General features: G+C 45.7%; 1 protein-coding gene across 2 annotated transcripts in view; it reads right to left on the reverse strand.

Moving 5' to 3' along the window:
* Positions 1-1,392: 1,392 nt before the first annotated feature.
* The window catches only part of CEP43 (centrosomal protein 43), a 31,511-nt gene continuing 9,924 nt past the window's right edge, over positions 1,393-22,979 (reverse strand). Inside the window, exons 6-13 of one of the 2 annotated variants that reach the window (XM_023633133.2) lie at positions 22,862-22,942; positions 20,554-20,613; positions 13,341-13,567; positions 10,996-11,108; positions 9,514-9,582; positions 5,417-5,456; positions 4,445-4,541; positions 1,393-3,452 (exon numbers count right to left, since the gene is read on the reverse strand). In XM_023633133.2, the coding sequence (XP_023488901.1) occupies positions 3,378-3,452; positions 4,445-4,541; positions 5,417-5,456; positions 9,514-9,582; positions 10,996-11,108; positions 13,341-13,567; positions 20,554-20,613; positions 22,862-22,942 (762 nt within the window). In that variant the 3' untranslated portion in view covers positions 1,393-3,377. The remainder of the gene's footprint in view (positions 3,453-4,444; positions 4,542-5,416; positions 5,457-9,513; positions 9,583-10,995; positions 11,109-13,340; positions 13,568-20,553; positions 20,614-22,861; positions 22,943-22,979) is intronic. The other variant, XM_023633134.2, reaches the window with a different exon arrangement.

Consider the following 22,979-nt stretch of genomic DNA (forward strand, 5'->3'; position numbering starts at 1 on the left):
CCTAAGGGCATCCTTGCCGATGTCTGACTGTCCTGGTTTCAACCCTGCAACTCCTCTCCTGGACGTGGATGCTGTGGTCCTCAATCCACCTTCCGTTTTCGTCTCTTGGCTATACTGCGCCCATCTTGGTCATTTTTGGTAAACAGGCAGATTCTTTACCTTTGAGGTTACTAATATTTTTTTTACTTATCTCATCAGTCAGCCCTTGGACTGAATGACTTAGCCCAAGTTTTTAATCAAAAATTATCTTGACTGTACCTTTTTCATAGAAGCCTCTTTTAGGTTCAAGTTTTCTCAAATCTCTGGTCATGTAATTAGGTTTTTACTTTTAAATGACTTTGTTCTCTGACCGTTTCCTTTAACCTAAGCTGCTCCATTGGCTCGCCTCAGCCTTTCGCAACATGCCGCTCCCTCTCCTCAGGTGCAGAGCTCCTGGCTGGGCCGTGCAGTTCTGAGAGGTGTGGAGGACGCCTAAGTGTGGCTGCCTGGATGTCCCCGGCACTTGCTTCCCCAAACATGCCCCTTCTTAGAAGGAGGCTGGCAGTAGAGTGTCAAGATGGCAGGGGTGGGTCAGGGTGCAGGGGCAGAGGACAGGGGGCAACCCTACCTAGCCAGCGGCAGGGGGGCTGAACACCCTCGCGTGCAGGTCCAGGGGGGTCATCAACCCAGCCCCTGTGGATCCTGCTCTGTTCCTCTCCTGTGCCAACATCCACGCCGAGCGACAGACAAGATGACAGTCCACTTCCCTCAGGAGCAATGTTCCAATGAGCCCTGGTGGTGGGAGGGGCCGCCAGGGACCCACTGTCCATTAGATGGCCTTTACTGAGCCATGAGCCCACCCCTCAGACTTGAAGCTGGGCTTCCAGGTTTAGGGTCTGGACAGCTGTCCCCTGAGTAGCCTGGTCCTTGGGAGGCAGCTGCCCAGCAGTAACTGCACTTCCCAGGCCCCCTTGCCAGCGTCCATTCACATCCCCAGGGACCCTTACTGAGCACATGCTGGGGCGAAATGCTCCTCTAGGTACCACGGGTATGCAGTGGGTAAAGAAGTGCCTGCTCCAATGGAGCTCATGGACAATCCACAGGGCCCCTGCAGTTAGAGCGGAGAGGAGTAAACCACACAGGGCACGGTGACGGTGACACGAGGGGAGGGAAAACGGTCATCCCCTTCAGGCTGGAGCTCCTGAGAATGAAACGGAAATAGGCCAGCCGGGGCAGTTCTGGGGGAGGGCGATCCAGACTCACCCAGCAGGGGACCGCCTCGGCAGCCGGGAGGGGCAGACAGGCCCGCGCGGCGGGGCAAGGAGAAGACGGTGAAGAGTGCTGCAGACAGGCCACTGTGGGGCAGGATGAGAGCGCGCCCGCACCTGACGCGTGCTGTCACACACCACAAAACAGAAGGCAGGAGCGTTTTATTCACTGTGAGTCGCATCCATAAACAAGATCTAGCATTTGAAAAACTCCACTCTAAAATACAGATTTTACCATAAACATGTATTTCGTAACAAAAAGAAAACACTGGTCACACTCAAAACCTTCTATCTAGTCAAGGAACACAGGTGCAGACAAAACTTTCTCACAGCTCGAGCTACTTAAAATTGTTCACTCAGATGCATGTCGTGCTGATGACAAAGGAAGTTTCATGTTCGGCATTTTTCTCGCTATCCTCCCAGATATTAACAAAAGGTCAGATTATCTGGGAAATAGAAAAATGACAAGTTTTGATGCTACTGTTCAAAAATGTTCCACAAACAGCTGCCCCTGCTAAACTTTCAAATCACTTCACTGAAATGGAGCTGCTCCCAGCCTGTAAAACAGGAGCACACCGTTGACAGAGCTTCCGGAGCGCCACACGGACTCTGGCCTTCACAGCAGTGACTGGAGGCCAGATGGCACCCACGGGGATGCGCTGTAACAAGCATGCGGCGAGCGGGCACCACAGACGACGTCCTCACACAGCGCCATTTGCTCAGACAGGAAAGGCCGACTGTATCCAAGCCGGCGGCCCCCAGACTGAGGGCCGAGGGCCAGGCTTCCAGGCCACCCGTGCCCAGTTTCTGTCCTACTTCCTCTTGATATGGATGGCTCAGTTTCACTTAAATTTGATAAAGTCAGATTCTAATGTTACATAAGCTTAATCCTTACATTATCATTTACCTTGATATTTTAGGGTCCAGCAAAGATTTCTGTAATACTTAGGCTAACATGAAATCAAAAGCTGGAATTACACAAACCATGAAGTCTGCTGGTCACTTACTGATATCAATGAATTAGGTCTAATTTGTTCCTTTTATTAATAAAGGTGACTTTTAATAAAAAGCCATGATTTAAGTGAAATTGAAAAGTACAAAATGTAACACCCAATCACAGCTTTACTCATATGAACACGCGGGCACCACTTCCTGTCATTCTTTCAACACTGCAGCACATCAGTAACCTACAGTGTAACTGAGACAGTCTGGCATTCTCTCACTGGCTCCATTTTTAAAGGGTTACAAGGAAACTATGTACAGTGTCAACAGCTCGGCACACTGGATCTGGTCTTAGGCCATTACTACTGTTACAGTCCAATTTGGATTTTAATAGAAGCACCTTACAGATCTGAAATAAAAGCATTGCTTAATGGTTTCAGATGCGTTTTGGTATTTAATATGTTTCGAGGCATCTTTACAAATAATAAATTATAACCATAACAAAGAGAACCTGTGACTAAAGCTTCTCACATGGACACAGGGGCGGCGACTGCAAATGCTGCCAGTGACAATTCCACAAATTTAAAGTCATAACCACCTCCAGATTTCTTTAAAACAAGCAAAACTAAGTAGTACACAGAAGAATATTTTAATATAACCTTAATGGTCTAACGAACCTTCCAAATGGAAGGAAATACAAAATAAAGCTAACACATCCAATTTAACTGACAGCAATAGGCTTCAGTACTACAGATTTACCAGGTCATCTGCCAGCGCTCTGCAGAGCCACCTAGCAGCCAGCAGGCTCGGACTCCACACGGCTGAGGCCACGCGCAAGCGCAGCTGGGTGAGCCTGCAGCTTTAGTGACACCTTTCAGACGCTCTTAATACTGGTAATTTCACGGGTTCGCTCCTTGTAATGAATTTGAGTGTAGATAACTTCCAGAGAGAAACGTGTAGCTAAACCAAATTAAGAATATTAAATCTTCCACACATGGGCTCAAATTGGAAGCATCTTGTTTAGTATAATGAAAAGTTAATTTTTAAAAATATCTGCAGTCTTCTTGAAACACAAGGCACCAATAGGGAGCAGACATTCCAGCAAAGAATGATTGTCTGAAAAAAAAAAAATGGAACCAATCAGAGTCCTTTGTCCTTTGTTGATTGGAATACTTCCTTCTTTCATGTCTATGCAACATCTTCCAGATAATCTGCAACATCGCTGAGCTGGGACACAGTCAGGTCCTGTGTGAGGTCATCAAGCTGTTGTTCAAAAGAAAGAAAAGAACTGGTGTCAGGATGCAAGCAGAGTCTGAAATACTTTTTAAAATATATTTCTCTCTTTTATACTCTACAAACTGCTTCACATTCCTAAGTCCTTTACCTCAGCTTCTTCTTCCTGTTTTGAAATTTGCGATAATACCAAAAAGCTGAGCTAATAGCTAAACTCTACATTAACGAGAAAACTGGTGGCTAAAGTAACCCTTCTGGAATTCTTCGGTAACTTTAAAGCGACATGTTTAGGCCTCTGAAGGATGACATGAGATCCAAAGGAAAGAGAAAGACAAATCATTATGACCCTGAGAGGCTGCCTTACCCCTCACATGCAACACACATCTAAGAATATTCTGCTCTCTGCCCAAGAAAAAAGGCAAAATGTGGATCTCCAATGGACTCCTAATTGTACAGGCCGACTGCGTTTTTGCTGTCTTTTCTCCCGTGGGTCCCAGCGCCAGCCTGGACCCACCTGTTCAGAGCTCACAAACGGCCTGTGCCCCAAGCTGCGCTTCGCCTCCTGCACTCACAGTGCTCCCACGCGCGCACTGGCTCCCACCTGTCTTCTCTGAAGGTGACCTCTTGGCCTCCTGCACTCACAGTGCTCGCACGCACACACCGGTTCCCCCGTCTCCTCTGAAGGTGACCTCTTGCCTATACCGACTGCCCACACCACTGAGGGGGTTGATTCTGACTCTAGTCCTGACCCACTGGGGCCACCTAAACCCATAGCAATTGGTCCCCAGAACAATGCACAGACATTTCAGAAGCACTCAGTTACCAAAGGAAGTGACACCTGAAAACGATCTCACACATTCATTAAAGACATTCTTTTGAGACTTGGACCAGGTAACTGTGTCATAACCTTTCACAATTTCAATTGTTTTTCTCCTAATCTGTGTAAATTTTTGAAGCTTTACACTTAAATCAAGGCAACCAATGGGCACAAACAGCACCCGTGGGAAACGCTCGCCCCGTACTTTGTCACTGGTGTTGACGTCCTCGATCTCCGCAGACAGGTCCTCCTCGATCTCCTCACCAATGCTGAGCTCACTTTTTTCTGAGCGATGGCTGGTACTAATTTCAGGGGAAAGAAAAACAAGAACATTTAAAGAGACCAACGACCACTTCCACCTTTCAAAGATTTATTTTAATCCTTCAAATAAATATAAAATATTAAATAGCATTCATTTCATACACATTATCTCACGTGACCCTTAACATAACTAGCACAGGGACAGGGACAGCCGAGTCAGTCTCACAGGTGAGGAAACTAAGGTCCACGGCAGTGACTCTGGTCACCGTGGCAAGGAGGAAGCCAGCCCAGATTTGTAAAGTTTCTTCCACTACATCGGCCATCTCTCAAAAAGCTGTAAATTACTGTAAAAAGATTAAAAAATTCCCAAATGGAAAAACTGGCAATTATCTAGGATTCTTAGACTCAAATTTAAAATTTCTAATCATATCCACACCAAATATTACTTCCAAATTAATTATTAGCCAACTCACAGATGATACTGTCTTTCTGTTTACAAAAAAGTTATCTGAAAAAAATTAAGAAATGTCATCTGAATCACAACAATAATTTGAGGGACAAGTTCTTGAAGGTGAATGCAGATAATTCCCAGCAGAGACAGGGGAGGAGAGACGGCGCTCCCACAACACGGTGAAGACAGAGTGGCTCCCAAGCCCCGCCGGCAGCGCTGTCTCTTCATCGCATCCTCACCAAGATTCCTGAACGTAATGCAGACCTCCACATTCTAAGCTAAAATCAAAAACACGCCTCAAAGTCCCGTGTACGATTTGGGGTTCTCCCTCTTTTACCCCTCTTCAATCAATCTGAACAAGAGACTCCAATACACTAACATAAGCGCCCTGTAATCCCGTCGCCCTGTCCTGCGTTCAGAAATCGTTTAGTGCTTACAGAGCTGCTGCCCAACTATTTTTCTCACCTGTTAAAGTCATCAGCGTAGTCATCTTCTTCTCCAGTCCCTAACAAGTTTAAGAAAAGATATACATATTTATATGCACACACTTCATGCTTTATCTACAATTACACATACAGATTTCCTTCAAAAAACCTACATTACTGAATACTGCATCATAAACACAAAGTCTCAGGGGCCGGCCGGGTGGCGCAGCAGTTAAGTTCACACATCTGCCTCGGCGGCCTGGCTCAACACCGCGCTGTTCAGAGGTGCTACTGGTACCACCCCTGGAGTCCTTCCAAGTGTCAGACCGGACCTGCTCTAGGTCAGGGCATTGTGGAGGGGATTCAAGTCCTGCGTGGCCAGCCAGACAGTGACCCTCTCCCAGCAAAAGCCCACGACTAACTTATTCACTGTCAAGCATGTGAGTGACTGCTGGGCCACTGAGGCCCACATGGCAGCGGAAAAGCCGGCATCTCTAATCTCAAGGGGCTGACACTGTCGTGGTGGGAAAGGGGCAGCCAACAGCTGAACAAATGAGATGCTGTTTGAGTGTTCAGGAAGAACTCTCTGAGGTGACAGCTGAGTTGAAACCTGAAGAAGGTACCAGATGTACAAATTATTGGGGACAGTGTTTTCCAAGAAGCAGAAACATGTGCAAAGGCCCTGAGATAGGGGAAGGCGCAGTGGTTTGAAAACGCTGAGGAAGCTAGTGTCACCATCAAATACTGAACGTGGGGGGAGACAAAAGGTGTGCAGAGCCGAAGGGACAGCAGAGGCCATTTAGGGCCTCCTGCGCCGGATCAGGACTTCAGCCCAACGCAAAGCGGGAGGGGGCAGGAGTGAGAGAGGGCAGGAGAGCGCTAGCTGACTTCTGTTTTCCACAGACACTCCGACCACTGCAGGAAGGAAGACACGTGCTCAGGGGAGGCAAGAACGCAGAAGACACAAAAGGCTACTGCGAAGTCCAGGCCAGAGATGACTGGGGTAAGGGCTGGGGGGAGGCAAGCGTCCTAACAATCAGACAGACAGACGGATGGACCGTATGGGGTGGGAGGAGAGAACACCGGAAAACGGAAAAAGCAGGAATCACAGCTACAGCTACACCCACATCACTGCCGACAGCGAACGAGGGTCCCAGGCAATCGGCAGCACGTGGGCGTCAGCTTTCCAGATTGCTCTCCTCTCTCGAAGAAAGAGCCGAGCTGCACTCGCCGCCCAGGGGACTCGCAGCCTCACAGGTGAAGGGGTGTACAGCACTTGAGAGAGCAGCTGCCAGGCGGAGAAGAGGGGAGGCTGAGGTGTAGAAACCTTTTTTTTTCTCCAAGGTATGTTTTGGTGAGGAAGACTGGCCCTGCGCTAACATCTGTTATCAATCATCCTCTTTTTCTTCTTCTCCCCAAAGAGCCCAGTACACAGCTGTATATTCCAGTTGTGGGTCCCTCTAGTTGTGGCATGTGGGACGCTGCTTCAGCATGGCCTGATGAGCGGTGCAATGTCTGCGCCCAGGATCCGAACCTGTGGTTTCCCTGGGACGCCAATGCAGAGTGCACAAACTTAACCACTTGGCCACAGCGCCAGCCAAAGCCTTCCGATTAAACAAACCAGCGGCTGGTCGGGAAGCGGCAAGGGAGTTGGCAGCAGGGGCACCTCCTCAATCTTGAGGCAGCCTCCCAACCAGCCACAGCGCCCAAGAGAACACGAGCAGAGAGCAGAGGGGAGCACTTGCTCAGGCGGGGGAGGGCCAGGCTGCAAGTGGATGACAGAGCTGAGAGACCCCCTGCCTTCCGGAAGTCAGGATCTCAGGTTGTGTTCCAGCACGGTACTCAGTAAATATTTGTCTTTGAATTGGCCTCACGTGGCCCAGGAAGTCTATAGTAGCTACTATTTGGCCTTTACGGAAAAAGTCAGCTGAGTCCTGCTTTCAACAGGCAACGTAAGTTGTACTGTAAAGCTTTATTTGTAATTATTCCTTTGGAACTCAGAATTTATTTTCCCACTGAAGTGGTATTTAAATAATGTCTAGGCAGTGAAACCCCGTGGTTAGGGCTCTTCGCTGCCATATGAGGGTTCTGAAAGCGGTATGTATGATCTTAGGCAACGTCCCTCCCTGGGGTTCTTCATCTGTAAAAACAGAGCGAACAACAGAACCCACCTCACAGGATGTGAATTCAATAGACCATTTCTTGATACACTGCCAGGCACATATCACTAGTCATGTTTATTCTGACATTATGTATCACTTAAAATACTGAGAATACTGTGTACTACAATGAAAATAAAAAACAAACAGAAAACAATACTATTACAATGCTATGAAACAAAACTAAATAAAAATGCTTCTTTACACAGAATCCTGACCCTTGGCTGGTGACCTGGTGAGTCTCACCTCACCCACCCAAGGTCCCAACACCCAGCCGAGGTCCACAGAGTCCCGGCAGAGTGCAGCGAGGCCGCAGAGCGCGCCACGACCGCAGCCAGTGGCCGCAGAGGCAGGAGAAGCCCTCCCCTCGCCAAGGGGAATTCTCAGCAGCTCCGCCTTAAACCAGACTGCAGACCGCCTCGCTCTGAGAGAGAACAGAACAGGCGGAGAGAAGATAAACGACTCGGCAACAGAGGGAAGCACCACAAAGGTGAGACACAAACAAACCCAGAAGTGGACGGGGGTGGGCCGGCTGTGGAGACATGGAGGCTAGAAGTGTGTCTCTGGGTGTGGCTGTCCATGGAGATAGGGCCTATGGTGAAAACCTGGGAGCAGACTTTCCATCGGGCCGTGGGCAAGAACGTCTAACTGAAAACTCAATCACACCGAACGGGGAAAGACAAACGGAAGGAGGGAGCAGGCCCACCCAGCTGGCCGGCCAGCAACCACCACCTCAGCCGTTAGCACGAGTCCAGGTCCCTGCTGAACAGAGTCCGGCAGCCCAGGGAAGGCCTATTCTGCTGCAAATGGGGAGAGAGAGGAACACAAAAAGGGAACTAACATTTATGAGGAATCCACCATGCTGGGCGCTGTACTTTTGTCTGGTCACTCTCTAAAGCAAAGTGGACATTACTAGGTCCACCTAACTGATGAGGAAATGCCTGTTTACCTACCTACCTTACTCAACAATCAGGACCACCTCTGGGATTTTACTGAAATCTACCCACTTCCAAACCCCAGTTCTTCCCACTCTCTAGACTGTTTCTCCAGAAGAGGGAGGGGCATTTCTCTGAGCTGTCCCACTCAGCCCTTGCAGCTGTAAGAGCAAATGGCGTGCAGGGGCCACATCCTTCCTCCTCCCAGCGTGCCTGTGAAGCCAGGCCCAGTGCCCTGTCGCGTAGCACTCAGACGGGGAGACCCCAGCAGCAGGTCGTGCAGACTTCCCGTCTCACAGGGAACCTGCGCTGAACCAGCCCCTTCCGGGCGGCCGCGGAGGCAGGTGTGCCTAAAGCACGCCCGTCACGCCTGCCTGCCTGCCGTTCTGCACAGAACAGAGCACTGGGTGAGAACCAGGCCCAGGGCTCTGTAGCACTCACACTGAGGCTCTTCCTTCTGGAAGGACGAATTTAATTCCTCAGGGTCACAAACCACTGTTCCCACACAGCAGAACTGAACACAACACCCAGTGTCGAACCCCAGCTTTTCCTGTTACAAGTCTGCCTCCCTCTTAGACCGGCTCCCTGGGGCCTGGACCACGGACTCCCAGCACCCAGAAGTGACTGCCTTTGCACAAGCTGTCCTCTCAGTCCACACTGCAGTCTCTGCCCTTCTCCCTCACCCGCCAGGTCTCGGCAGAGAAGTCACTTCCTAGGAGAGGACTTCCCGAATGGCAAGGCTCGGTTAAGCCCACTGACCACCCATCCACATCCCAGTGCGTCCTGACTCTCCCGACACTGAGGAATCTGCAGGGACCTGTCTGATGCCTGTCTCCCCTGCTGGACTGAACCCCACGAGGACAGAGCCCGCTTGCTGCCAGCTCCCTCCCTGGCATATGCAGGAGCCCCACAGACATACAAACCATCACACATCTGCTTGGGAGGTGCTCCCTGCAAGCTGATCGAGTCACTCCGCCGACGATTTTACTCTAAAAAGATACCCACCCCAGAGTCATCAGCACTAAAACTGGAAATCTACTTACCTAATCCAAGTGATCCAATTTTATCATTGACCAATTTCAGATCTTTCAAAACCGTGTTTCCCTTTTTACCTGTGAACAGGAAAAAATATTCACATTAAATTGACTTTTAAACTACAACAGTCTCTAAACTGTGTCATTTTTTTTTTTTAGGATAGGGATTCTTTATGACAGAAACATAGTAACTGAAAACCAAGAAAAAATTACAAACGGTGACTAACGGTTGCTTACATCAGGCATTACATCCCTTTTTAACCAAACGTAATACTACTATTGAAATATGATGATCAAAATAATGTTTTGCCCAACTATCAGATTTCATCTTCTCTAAGAGCCCCACTGGGCATGAATTCACGAACTACCCTTAATTCTTCTCATCAATTTTATTCTCCCTTTGAACTTCTACATCTTGTTTCAATTCAATTGCTGTTCCGTTTACCAAACTGGTGTCCTCAATGGTTTTATTTCTTCAGTCCCTAGTTTCAATGTCCTCTCTAAATCCTTATTGCCTAGTCAGTGTTAAGAGTGACATGACAAGGACATTCTAGATTCCTTTACTGAAGGTGACAACAGCCAGGGCAAAGAAGAAAAAGAGGGAAACTGACGTGGGCCGTATTAACAGATACATGGCTAATTTACTGCAGGCTAAGAGAAGCCACAGACCATCTCCTTTACCTGTCCTGGGAAATCCTACAGCTGTATGGTGGGATACAAAAAGGTTAGTAAGCAGGGAAAAATCCTGCAAAACTCACAATGTAATTTCCTAACAAAGATCGACTTTTTTAGGAAACTTTCTCAAAAGAGGCACATTAATGCTCTAAACACTTTGCCAAATAAACCCTGTATTTACTAGGATAACAGCACACAAAGTTCATCTACACATCTACATGTTGGGGCCATGCTTTTTAAATCCCTGGTCTCGTCACCACCCACGTGGGGAGGGGCAGGAAAGTGAGTCCTGCAGCCACAGGCTATTCCAGGGCCGCTAAGCAGCCCCGCCTCTGCCACACATAAAGAGACACCAGATCCAAATCACTGAAGGCAGCACAACACTTCAACGCTCCTATGATGATTACCATACATCACAGAATCTACAAAAACAAATTCTTAGAAATTAATTGAATTCAAATCCTACTCAGGTCAATCTAAATATCCAACAAGAGAGACGGTTTAAAATTTTAATATCTATTTATTGTGTAAGGCAGCTAAAAAGTCAACTTCCTAAAAGTATTTTGATGGCATAGGAAAAGCAAAATACAAAACAATATAGAGAATAAAACCATATTAAAAAGAAACAAAAAAATAAAATATTAACAGGAAATATCTGAGTGATAAAATTATTATCTAGTTTTATGATTTTACACACATTTTTCTGAAAAAGTAAACGATGATTATAGACTACTTAATCAATCAGAGAAAAAAATATCATCAGTATTCAAAGTCCACATCTTCAGTCAGCAAATCTGGGGACTTTGGGGCACTCACTTTCAGAGTCCTTCAATGAGGGGGCTCCAGCTAGGGAGCTGAGTCCGCTCTTTAAGGGCGGGGCGTCAGAGAGCGATGCCAGGCTTCCTACTGGCTTACTAGGTTCACTTCTCCTGACAAGAAACAAGCGTACAGTTAAATGGTACTCATCCTCTGCCCCTGCAACACAAGCAACTGCAATATATCTTATAGGCACACAGTGGCTGGGACATAGATACATCTCACAGATTTTGCAAAAGCATCAAGTATACCTACAAGGCAGTGCAGACTAAGGAGCAATCACAAATCACGCAGCAAGTTACCAGGGGAAATCAGCTCCCCTCTCTAGACTTCTGTCTGGGCTGACAGGTTAAATTGCTCTTCTTCACCATCTGCACCGTCTGTGATTTTATCAGAAGCCCCTACCATCGCCCAGAAACACAGGCAGGGGACAGCACAAGAGCCGACTAGCACAGGTCACTACACCTCCGCCATGACACTGCTGAGAAGAGCCCCAACAGCCCCGCAGCTGAGCCCTCTCCCAGGCACGATGGCCACCCTCAAGCAGACATCTAACGGGGCCCAGCACCCTACACTCTCCCCGGGCCCACTCTCCTCACCTCGTTATCGATGATTTCATACCACCTTCGGCCCTCACATCTCCAGCCCCCTCTCTCCCTCCTCAACCGTGAACTCAGATGAGAGCTTCCACAGGCCCCTACCCTCACATCCAGCCCACCCAAACTGTGCCCACGCAGCAGCAAAGACGCTGGATTCCGGCACTGGGCACGAACACGCAGCGCTCCAGGGACCGTCTCTCACCCCCTTACACCTGTAATTGTCCCTCTCTGGAACCGGACTGTTCTCATCAACATACACACATGCTGCTGTTTCCCACCTCAATGTTTCTCAGCCTCACGTCCCCGCCGCCATCCACCACCCATTCCTCTGCACCCCTTACAATAAAACTCATCAGAAGATTATTCATCAGCTACAATCCTCTTCTCTCATTCTTTCTTGACCCCACTCGAATCCTTTAACACCCACTGCCCCATGCCGCCTAACTGCTCTGCTCGTCAAGGTCACCTCTGACCTCCATGTTGCTAAATGCAATGGCTGATTTCCAGCTGAACTGAATTTGGCTGCTTGCTCGGGCCTCCTCCTTCCAGGCCTCCCTCCCCAGGTTCCTCTGGTCCCCTTCTCCATTTCCTCCTCATCTCGCTGACCTCGAGGCGTCACAATGCCCACTTGTGCGGTGACCTCCTGCAGTCTCCCGGCTTTCAACGTTCTCTAAAACTGAAAACTCCCTTATTTGTCTCTCTAGCCCAGACGCCCTCCCTAACCCCCAGACCCCTATCTGATAGCCGATTTCACCTCTCCACTAACAACCCTCTCTAACTTCACATGTCGAAAGTGAGTTTTAGACTGCTGAATCCCCAACCTGTGCAATCCAGTCTTGCTCTTTCCACTCTTCATCTCAGCAAACGGTGCCTCCAACCTTCTAGTTAGGCAGCCTGAAAACCATGGAGCTCCCCTTGATACTACTTTTTTTTTCTCTAACACTTATCAGCAAATCCTTTTGGATCTAACCTCAAAAGACATCCAAAACCACCCATTTCTGTACTTCCACCATCATCTCTCACCCAGATTATCCTAACAGCTTCCCACCTGGACACCCCGAATCCACACCTGGAGACCCAGCAGCCGGTTATCCCATCATAATGCACATCGGATCTAGTCACTCTGCTGCTCAGACCCCCAGAGCTTCCAGTTCTCCTGAAAGTCAAGCCGAACCCCCCATCCGGTCAGTCCAGCCCCCTCGCCTGAGGCCACCTCCTCCGACTCTCCCTTGCTGTTCTCCTGCCTGCCACACACCTCCGCATCTGCTGCTTCCTCTCCCCAGAGTTCCAGAAGCCCAGATATCTGCCTGGTTCACTCCCTCCTCTCCTTGAGCTCTCCGCCCAAACAGCAGCCGAAGCGAGCGTCCTCTGACACCTCACACTCCCTCCCTTCTCTGTAGCACCGGCTGTGTCCTGGCACAGCATGTTGTGACTCCTACTTACTGCTGCCTCCGTCCACAAGAGGATGCGCTTCCCGAGGCAGGGATCTGTGCCAGTGGCATCACTGCTGTCCCCTGCACCTGAAACAGCACCTGGCCCCTGGGAGGCACTCAGTATACACTTATCCACTGAAATCATTACTATCTAGGGTTTTTAAAACCTGGAATTGTTTTATAACAGAAAAAGCTTTAATGACACAAAATCAAACTTATGAATTCAATAACTATAGAACCATATAAAATAAAACATTCAGAAATGATAGTTTTAAATGTCTAGTCTGATAATCCAAAACCACAGTTTACTCACCAACCATAAGTTTTTTCTGGTTTAGGAATGGGATCATCAAAGAAAGAATCTCCTTCCATGTCATCTTCATCTGGACAAAGACCAGCTTTGTCTTTGACATCTAGACTTTTGTTACTTAAGAAAGATCCAATTTTTGTTTCATGGCCCAATAAGTGGAGACTACTTTTGCTCTTCGGTTCTGATGAGGAGGTACTTGTATCACTCTGACTAGCATCGCTGCTGGCCCTCTAGAAAAAGAGAGAAGGAAAGAGAAAAGGTCTCCGTGGTGAAACAAACTTTAATAAGATACTTTAAGTAATGAAAAGAACTCATGAACATACGCACATCTCTGTGTGTGTGTCTGCGTGTGCGTGGGCGTGGAGCCCTGCAACTGCAAGAGGCGCAGAGTGACCCACGGCCTATCAGTTCATCCCCAGGCTTCACAGCATGGCTGACTTTTGAAGGGGAAAAACGTCAAAGAAATATGTTTCTCCCATTCCTTTTCTCCCTCCCTAATTGGAAGTTCCTTTACTATACCTTTCCCATTTATAAACAACTTCCCCATTTCCTCTTACATATATATCATTGCATCATAAATTATCTTAACATGTTTTCAACTTGAAAATAGAAGAAGTCATTACTAGTAAAGGAGAAAAGGAAGATTAGTTCACACAAGTGAACCAAGTATGAAAACAAAGTGTTCGTCAGTAAGAGCGGCAGTTTCCATCCAGCGCCAAGGTGAAAGGTGCCGCCTTTCCCATGCGCGTCTCTAGCGGAGAGACCTGCCAGGGGAAGCGAGGGCCTTCATCCACTTTCCGAGGAGCTCCCTCATCCACCTCCCTTAAGCGCCCTCGGACACCTGTGTGTGTGTTTCTACGTATCTTAAACCAACGAACAAAATGCTCCGCACTTGTACCCACGTCTTCCTCATCGACGGTGTTCTCAGCACACTGGATTTCTTGTTCACAGGTAGCTCCGACCTTCACAACCTCATTTTATTCTACCCTCGGTCAGATTTCTTTTTGCCCTTACACATGTTTATGTCAACAATAATAATAATAAAAAAAAAAATCATGAGAATAAAAATGCAAGTAGCTAACATTTATGGAAAGCATTCAATTGCTTCTCACGTGTTGTCATTTAATGCTCAAAATAACCCTATGGTGTGGGGGTAGGTCCTGTTTTCTCGGCAGACATGGAAAAGGAGATGTAGTGACATTTCAGTGACTTGCCAAGGTCCCCAGGGAGTTATGGGGTCAGGTCAACACCAAAGTGTGATTCCAGGGGTTAGCTCTTAATACTTATGATATTAGGTTGAGTCACGTGAAATTGCAGTGTTTGTGGGTTAAAAACAGCAACTGCCCACGATTCAGCCTTCCACACTAAAGAGAGCAGTGGCTGTGTGTAGGAGAAAAGCACTCTCCTGAAACGCAGCAGGAACGCAGCCCATGCTCTGCTACCACCTACACAATCCAAAGGAGTTTAATTTTCCCAGGCACAGATTTCCTCAAGAACTGAACTAGCTTAGTACTTTCCAACTCGAATTATTACTAGGAATTAACAAAGAAGGGCTGGGTGGCTGGGGAAAAGTTACTGACTGCTGAAGCAGGGTGGTAATAACGTGGGCTAGAAATTACAGAATAAGACACTCCAAGGATGACTTCACTTTTAATGTGTGTCTAGACAATGTATTGTGTTTGCATTAAGAGTTACGCTTACAGTTTTACACGAGTTAGAGGCCATGATTAGTTGACAGCAGCCAAGATGCATGCCATACAATTTTTAGGGCCTTGTATAGTGCTATACATTCCGTATGCTATTAATATAGACAAATTAATGATTGTAAAAAGACATGTCTGGAAAAACAAATACAAAGCATCCTTTAGACAACACAGGATATTTTCAAAGAAGCAGAAACTTTTAAAAATTTACTAACAAGTTTCTTGAAGTTTTCCTGGTATTATCAAATATACTTATGTATTTCTTTTTTTTTTTTTTTTTTTGAGGAAGATGAGCCCTAAGCTAACATCCGCCACCAATCCTCCTCTTTTTTGCTGAGGAAGACTGGCCCTGAGCTAACATCTATGCCCATCTTCCTCTACTTTGTATGTGGGACGCCTCCCACAGTATGGCTTGACAAGCGGTGTGTAGGTCCACACCTGGGATCCAAACCAGTAAACCTTGGGCCACCAAAGCAGAACATGCAAACTTAACTGCTGCACCACTGGGCTGGCCCCTTATGTATTTCTTAATTAGATTCACATGCTTATAATTTCTGACTTATAAATGTTCTAAAATTGACTGACATCTTTTCAAAGATATATGCATTTGGAATTGAACACCCTGAAGTCTTGTCATATGCAGACACACGTACAATTATGGATACTGAGACAGCAGCAAATTCTCTCCTTCAAAACACTCCTGAGAAAATTCAGAAGGATAACTGACATGAAACAAACTGAAACATAAACGTAAAGCAACATTAGAAGAAACAACAATTATTCCAATGAAGTCTTTCTTCCCCATGAATTCACATTACCAACGGAATTGAAGCTCACAAAATGAGCTATCTCAGCTTAGTAACCAATATATACCCATGATTATTTTTTGACTGGTTTTAGCAATATTGCTGGTATGGAAAGAAAGATGTTTTAGAAAGATAAGTTTCATGGAGAAGCACATTATGATGTTCAACACAATATATATTTTTAAAAATAATAATTTGTCTTAAAACTATAGTTCTATTTCTCTATAGGGTAAAATTAAACTTTAAAAACAATTTGCTTTGGAACTGCTCTCAAAATCAATTTCTAAACCACATACGACCATGTCATTATAACTATGGCTCATTTTTACCAAAAAGACCAAAACCCCACTGGGTTACTAATGAATTCACTAAATTTAATTCCAAATAACTGTTACCATTAAAAGAAAATTCACACTAAGAGGTGAAAGAGTTATCAAAATATTCTTCAGATGAAACAAAAGGCCTGCAGAACTTCCAGAGCAGCTTCCCTGGAGAAGCCCGAAGCTTCTGAGCGACGACAAAGCACTCGTGATCTACCCCGGGATGTGCTTAAAAAGCCTTTCTCACGGCTCCAGACAGCTCTGTATCTTCCATACATAAACTTCAGTTACCTGCATTTCTATCGCCTAGATGTGGATAAAGTGGAGTTAAGATTTAGGAGGAATCTAAATAGCCAAGGCCAACAATGGTTTAAAACAAAGATGTGTGCCCAAAAAAAACCCCATGACTCTGCTGAGAATTCACTCCCTGGACAAGCCCAGAGGCCTTGGAGGTCGTTATGGGTTAAACTGTGTCCCCCCAAAAAAGATAAGTTCAAGTACTAACTCCCAGGACGTCAGAGTGCACCCTTCTTTACCAATAGGGTCACTACAGGTATAACTCATTAAGATGAGGCCATGCTGGAGTAGCACACGACCCCTCCAACCCGAGATGCCTGGTGTCCTTACAAGAGAGGACAGAGACACACAGGGAGAACACCATGTGCTCAGGACGGCAGAGACTGCGGTGACGTGTCTACAAGCCAAGGAGCGCCTCCACGTGCTGGGATCCACCAGGAGCTGGAGGAGAGGCCTGGAGCAGACTCTCCCCGACAGCCTCAGAAGGAACGGATCCTGCAGACGCCTGGATCTCGGACTGCCAGCCTCCAGAACAGTCAGACGATACACTCTGCTGTTTCAAGCCACCAAGTTTGTGCTACTTTGTTACAGCAGACCAGGAACTCAGAGAGGTATTTATAATACATAACTAAAACTTTATAATAAAGTTTTGTCTTTTCGTAAAAGCGAGAGACCTACTGAACACCACTACAGCAGCCATTAAATTCCCATGGAGGGACCTAACGACTAGCAACCTTTATGGTAAATTACAGGAAAGTTCTACGAAAGTTCTAGTATATCTTTAATTTTCTACAGTACACTTACACATTCATGATTTCAATCATTTCTAGATTAACAGAAATTAGCATCACAGAGAAGTTTTACAGTGAAAATAACTTTCCATAGCCAAAAACTGATTTATCACTAGAATGTCTTAAAAACATAGAAAAAATAATTTTGTTTTTCCAAACTAAAAGCTTAATCTGCACTGCTCATAAAAGAGAAATATCAAAGCCAAAGAAATCCCACAGTTTTGCAAAAGTATTCAAAAAATTCATGCAATATTTAACGCCTCAGCTCCCAGTTCCCCTCCTCCACTCCACCAAAGGCAGTGTTTGCCCCATGACTTACTGATGAGTTACTTGGAGAAGTAATTTTACTACTGTTGTAACACACACATATATTTAAAAGTTTAACTCATTCACGCAGAAAGTAAAACAGGAACCACAAAACACTTAAACCCACCTTTCTAAAAACTCAAGTTTTTCGAGAGAAGCTCTCTCCCTGTGCTCTAAAACAATCTGTCACTCCTATCAGTGCACAAGACAACTAGACCTCTGGCTTCACAATCAGATTTGAAGATGACCCCCTGCACAGCGGCTCCACTCTCACCCTCTCCAGCTAGCAGCTCAGAGCTCGGCAAACAAGGAGCGCCAAGACTTCGGGTCCCAGATCTGCAGCAGCTGGCCAGCAGGACTGCTGAGGCCCAAGTGCTGGGAAGCGGGCTCACCCACGGGTGCTCACTCACTCAGGATGGGGCGGGTGTGGGTGCGTTTCCGTGGGAGGGAATCATAATGCTTGGCTCATCTAGAAAACCGAGGGGACTGCAAAAGACGCCGAAACACTCTCCCCAAACACACACGTCACGTGACCCCCATCGCTGCCTAAATCGACATAAACCTGGCGTACCCCAGAATTTCAAATACAAGGAACAACGAATTAAGAAATGTTGTTTAAGAACTTGAAGCAAAAAACTCCTCAGTATACATTAGTTTTAAGACACCTGAAAACCGATTATGGAAAGAAAGGATAACCTCTCATATTACATTTAATGTGATGATAAATAGCAGCTTATTCTAAATATTAAAAACAAACAAAAAAACATCTAATACCTCATTCAGCTTTTTCAACTGAATGGTAAAAAATTAAGTTAGTAGAGTCTACCAAAAGTCTAATTTTTGATATGTATGTATTTTTTTCAGACAACCAGCACCATGTTTGGTACAACTAAATAGTTTATAATGAAATACATTATTACAGATGATACTTTGGAAGTGTTAATATATATTTAAAACATGTAACTCATTAAAAATATGTATATATTTAAAACATTTAACTCATTAGCAAAAATCTCATCTAATATTTATTCACCTTGTATTCCAACTCTTCTATCCATACTTTGTTTTGCAATAATAACAAAAACAAGAAATGTAACTTTTGTTTTTACTGAAATTAAATTAGTTCAAAAACCTTACATTTTGCTTTGCGTATTGACAGGTTTATAATACTAAGTACAAATCAATTATACATACATATACATATATATATGAATGAGTTTTAGAAGTTTATCTCTAATATGAATATAGCTTCTCTGAAAACAGCCCAGAGTCTCTGAATGAACCACGAATACTTGTGCCTCCCACATGCAAAAGAAACAAGCAGACACACCAGGCTCCTTGCTGGGTGCCCAGGGCCCTCCCACGACTCTGCTCTGCACGCGGCCCCTGCTCTGCACGCCTGGTTCCTGGAAGGCAGGGCTACCACTTAGGGTTTTGCCCAACTGGGAGATGCCACTCACTTCCCCTGTGAACGGTTCCCCCCTGGAGTCTGGCTGGGTACAATCTCAAAGACCACACGCAGCTTGTTGTTTGGATTATTAAGATGTTAAGAATGTTAGGATACTAAGGATACTTGGAACCCACCGCATGCACAGGGCAAAGCAGAAGGGCAGAGGGATGAAGAGCTAAGGGCTCATCTCTCAGGCTGGAAACAGGCAATGCTGGTACAATGCAGACTTCATTTAAGGCACTTCAGAAACATGATCGGGCAAGCAGCAGGAAAGGTTCTGAGTGATCGAGGAAGCACCTTGGGCTCAGGAGTCCAACACTGACATAAGAGGGGCCCGACTTACAGTCCACAAGCCCAGGCTACGGGTGGCAGGTTCCTCTGCCAGCCCCCGGGGCAGGCCACAGGAGGACCGCCGTGGCTGCGTCCCCCACACAAAGTGCCCGTGTGTCTCTCAGCGTGCTTTGGTTCCAGGAGTCAACTTCTTCAAAATGGCTTAACTTGTTTAAAACCCATGACACCAACAAGATTATAAAAATTTAATATGAAATACACTTTTAACTTTAAAAAAAAGTACAAGAAACTGACTAAAAGCATCTATAAAAAAATGCTGTTTTATATTACGTTTCTTAATCAGACCAAGACTGCTCAAATGAGAACCGTGTTAAATCTGTCTTCCCCACAGCACTGAACACAACGGCTTTCAGTACGTGAACGTTCAAACACCTTGTGCGTAACATTTTAAAACGTCTTCTCGTGCAAGGGTGCATAAGGAACAGCGTGAACAAATCCAGTGACGGGGTGACCACTGAAACCACTAGCACGAAAGCCACGTAACACAGCAAAGAGGACTTTTTAAAACCTTTAATTTTGGAGGTCCTCAACTTAGTGAAAATAATGTATAAATAAAGCCAGGTTGCACAAGGACTAATGAATCTCTCAGAACCGAAAGCTAGTTTTACCTTATTCCAAGTAAATGGAAGAACCATACCCATTAATAATGCTTCTAAGACCTCTCATGTTTAAATGCTATAAAGGGCTAATCTCCTGGCTTAGTCGATTTTTGCGATCTGTCGGGGAGGCAGCAGCGGGGCGAGCCGGGGCTGAGGATGGCTAACGGTGCGCGGCCGCCCAGTCAGCTGCTCGACACGGACACAGACGTCTGCAAGGGAAGGCTAAGGTTAGCCTTTAATTTATTGACTGCAACTTATCCAAAATGCAGTTTGATGTTTTTTTACCTCAGATAAGAATCATAAAGTTAGGAATATGTAAATGACTTTCCATTCAAAAGGAAAAGAAACATTTTCAACTTTTTGTTGCCAGCAAAACAAGGAATTCTCAAAGTAAAGCTGACAGCACAGTTTTCAAACACCACAGTATGATTTTCACCTGGGTAAAAACTGCAGTGAAGTCACTGTTTGTTTTACGCCACCGTGACTAGCACAGTCTGGTAAGAGACAAAAGGAAGCGACATTTCACAGAGGGCTCCGGCCAAGGCCGCGGGGGCGCCACAGGCAGCCCGCTCCCCCCGCCCTCGTGCGGTTACCTTGGCACCAGGCTTCTGCCCGCTCGTCTTCTTCTTACCTTGTCCTCTATACCTTGGTATCTGAGCATGAGAATAAAATGACATTTTACCACAAAATACAAATCTGTAAAAATAAACTAATTTATACCCAAACCAATTAAGATTCCTATTAGAAAATTTCTTAAAAATGGAAAATCTAATTAATACATTCTTTGAAACCCACTTTTTTTGTCTTTTCTTAACTCTCTTCCTACAGAGGTTCCCCCGTGTCCACTGTGGACACTGAAGCCTCCCCGTCAACCTCCATGGTGTGCAGAGCCTCTCACTTCACGCGCCACTCAGCAGCATTCTAAGACAGCCAGGCTCAAGCTCCTACGCAGCCCCCTTCAAGAAGTGCCCTGGCCCAACCCCACCTTCCGCAGGAGCACACAAAGGGAGTTCCTAAAGGTCGGGCTGGATCCTGCTCTTGGCCACAACTTCCCAGAGTCCCTAGTGTCCTCAAGACTGATGAGGTACCCGAAGGCACAGGCCCTACTGAGACACCCAAATTATTCAAAGACCACTGAAAGAAAGAAAAAAGCTGGCAAGCCAAGAGTGGGGCAAGTACCAGAAGCCCAAATCCACATCCTTTAGGACGACGGGGAATTATCTTTTAATTGCCAAAAGAAGGCCTTCTCTTAAAACAGACCCTGCCCCAGCTCCCCCAGAGAGAAGCTATGGTGTTCAGAAAGAGCCCACTGCTGACACAGGCCGGGGTGCTGGGAGCCGAGCCTCCACGGATGAAACCCTCAGAAGGCGGTAGGACTGTGACCCACCTACAAGCAGATTTCTGTTCTCCAAAGTAATCTCAAAAATTACCATCACTTCCCTGTGAGCATTTACAGCCACATTTCCTAACCAATTTAAAACTTAAGACTCTCACCATAACTTTTAGATCTTAAAAATAAATTTTATGTAGAGAGAATATGGAAACCAGACAATATTTTATCTTGCAGACACACCATATGTGGAAGGTTAGTATTGCTAATTTGCTTTAAAAAATATTAATTTGCTAAAAAAAGAACTTCCAAATAGCTCAATGCTATAGGTACTGGTAAGTATTTCGGAATATGCTAATTTTAATCCCTCTAAAGCCAGACATTTTCATAGAAAGCAAAGCTTTTTTACAAAGGCTCTTTTAACTGGCAGTTACTTTAAAGAGATGTTTTAAGTTTACTCCCAATCTCTTCTCTCCGTTATCGTCATTACAGCCTCCCATGAACACTGAGGAGAAACCTTCCCTACAGAAAAGGGCTAATTAGATCTCAGGGAAAACGAACAACTACAAACCACATGACAGTCTCTTTCCTTGGTTAGAAATAAAGCATAGATTTCCTTTGATTTCTAAATTTAAAAAATAAAATGGAGCAACAACATCAAAGAACCAGCGACAAATAACAATAGGAAGCATTCATCGGTGTCTGTGCCTGGGCATCTGAAAAAAAGAAATCTAGCAGCCTAATTTCCACCTTCCAGAAGTTGACCAAATTTAAAAAGATACAGCTTGTATCTACGAATCAACGCAGCACCAGGAACCACTTCTGGAAGGTACTCCAGGGCATTGGTCTACTTCTGCGGAATGGCCATTTGAGGAAGTCACACAGCACAATCTGCCCAAACCACGCTCTGGGGAGCCAGCTGGGGCTCTCAAGCAGGTTGGACCCTGGCCAGCTGCAGGAGACACCACACTCCTGACATCGCCCCTCCATCCACTCCTGTTAGTACATATCCTTGACTTGAACTTGGAGTGTGCCACGCAAGTTTTTTCTCCATTATGCCAAATCCCCAAAATCAGAAGGCCTTAACTTTAACAACTCTCTCTCTCTCACACACACACACACGTAGCCAGAGCACATAGATTTTCTTATAAATCCTCAAAAAATAGCTCATTAATATAAAAAACCAAAATGATTTACAATTCCAAATCTGGCCAACAATATTGAACACAATAATTTCATATTCTGGAACCTAATACTCTCAAACTAGGAATTTATCAAAAAAAATAAGTAAACCTCCTTGTTAATTGAAGAAAAAAATGTTTAAAGTACCAAATGAATCCAAACATCCTAGAATTTTCTTAAGAGCATATTCCTTTCTACAATACAAAATTCAAAACAGCAACGAAGTCAAAGATTAATTTTTAAAAAATACAAAATTCATCAAAGGGAAAAAAGCACTTTCCAGAAACTAAACAGCACTTGTGTTACCAAACCACAAGAGGACTTGTAAGAAAACCAGAGAGACACGCAGAGCCGTGGAGCCCCTGTCAGGCTGCCCCGCGCCCACTCACCTTACTGGGAACGGTGGGCGCACTTGCTTTTCCTTCCGGGGACTTTGGCGGAGAATGTATGTCAGACAGCTCGAGCGCACCCTAAAATATTTCACAGTTTAAAATTAAAACATATTTA

This window comes from Equus caballus, chromosome 31, assembly GCF_041296265.1.
Source record: "Equus caballus isolate H_3958 breed thoroughbred chromosome 31, TB-T2T, whole genome shotgun sequence".
Lineage (NCBI taxonomy): Eukaryota > Metazoa > Chordata > Mammalia > Perissodactyla > Equidae > Equus > Equus caballus.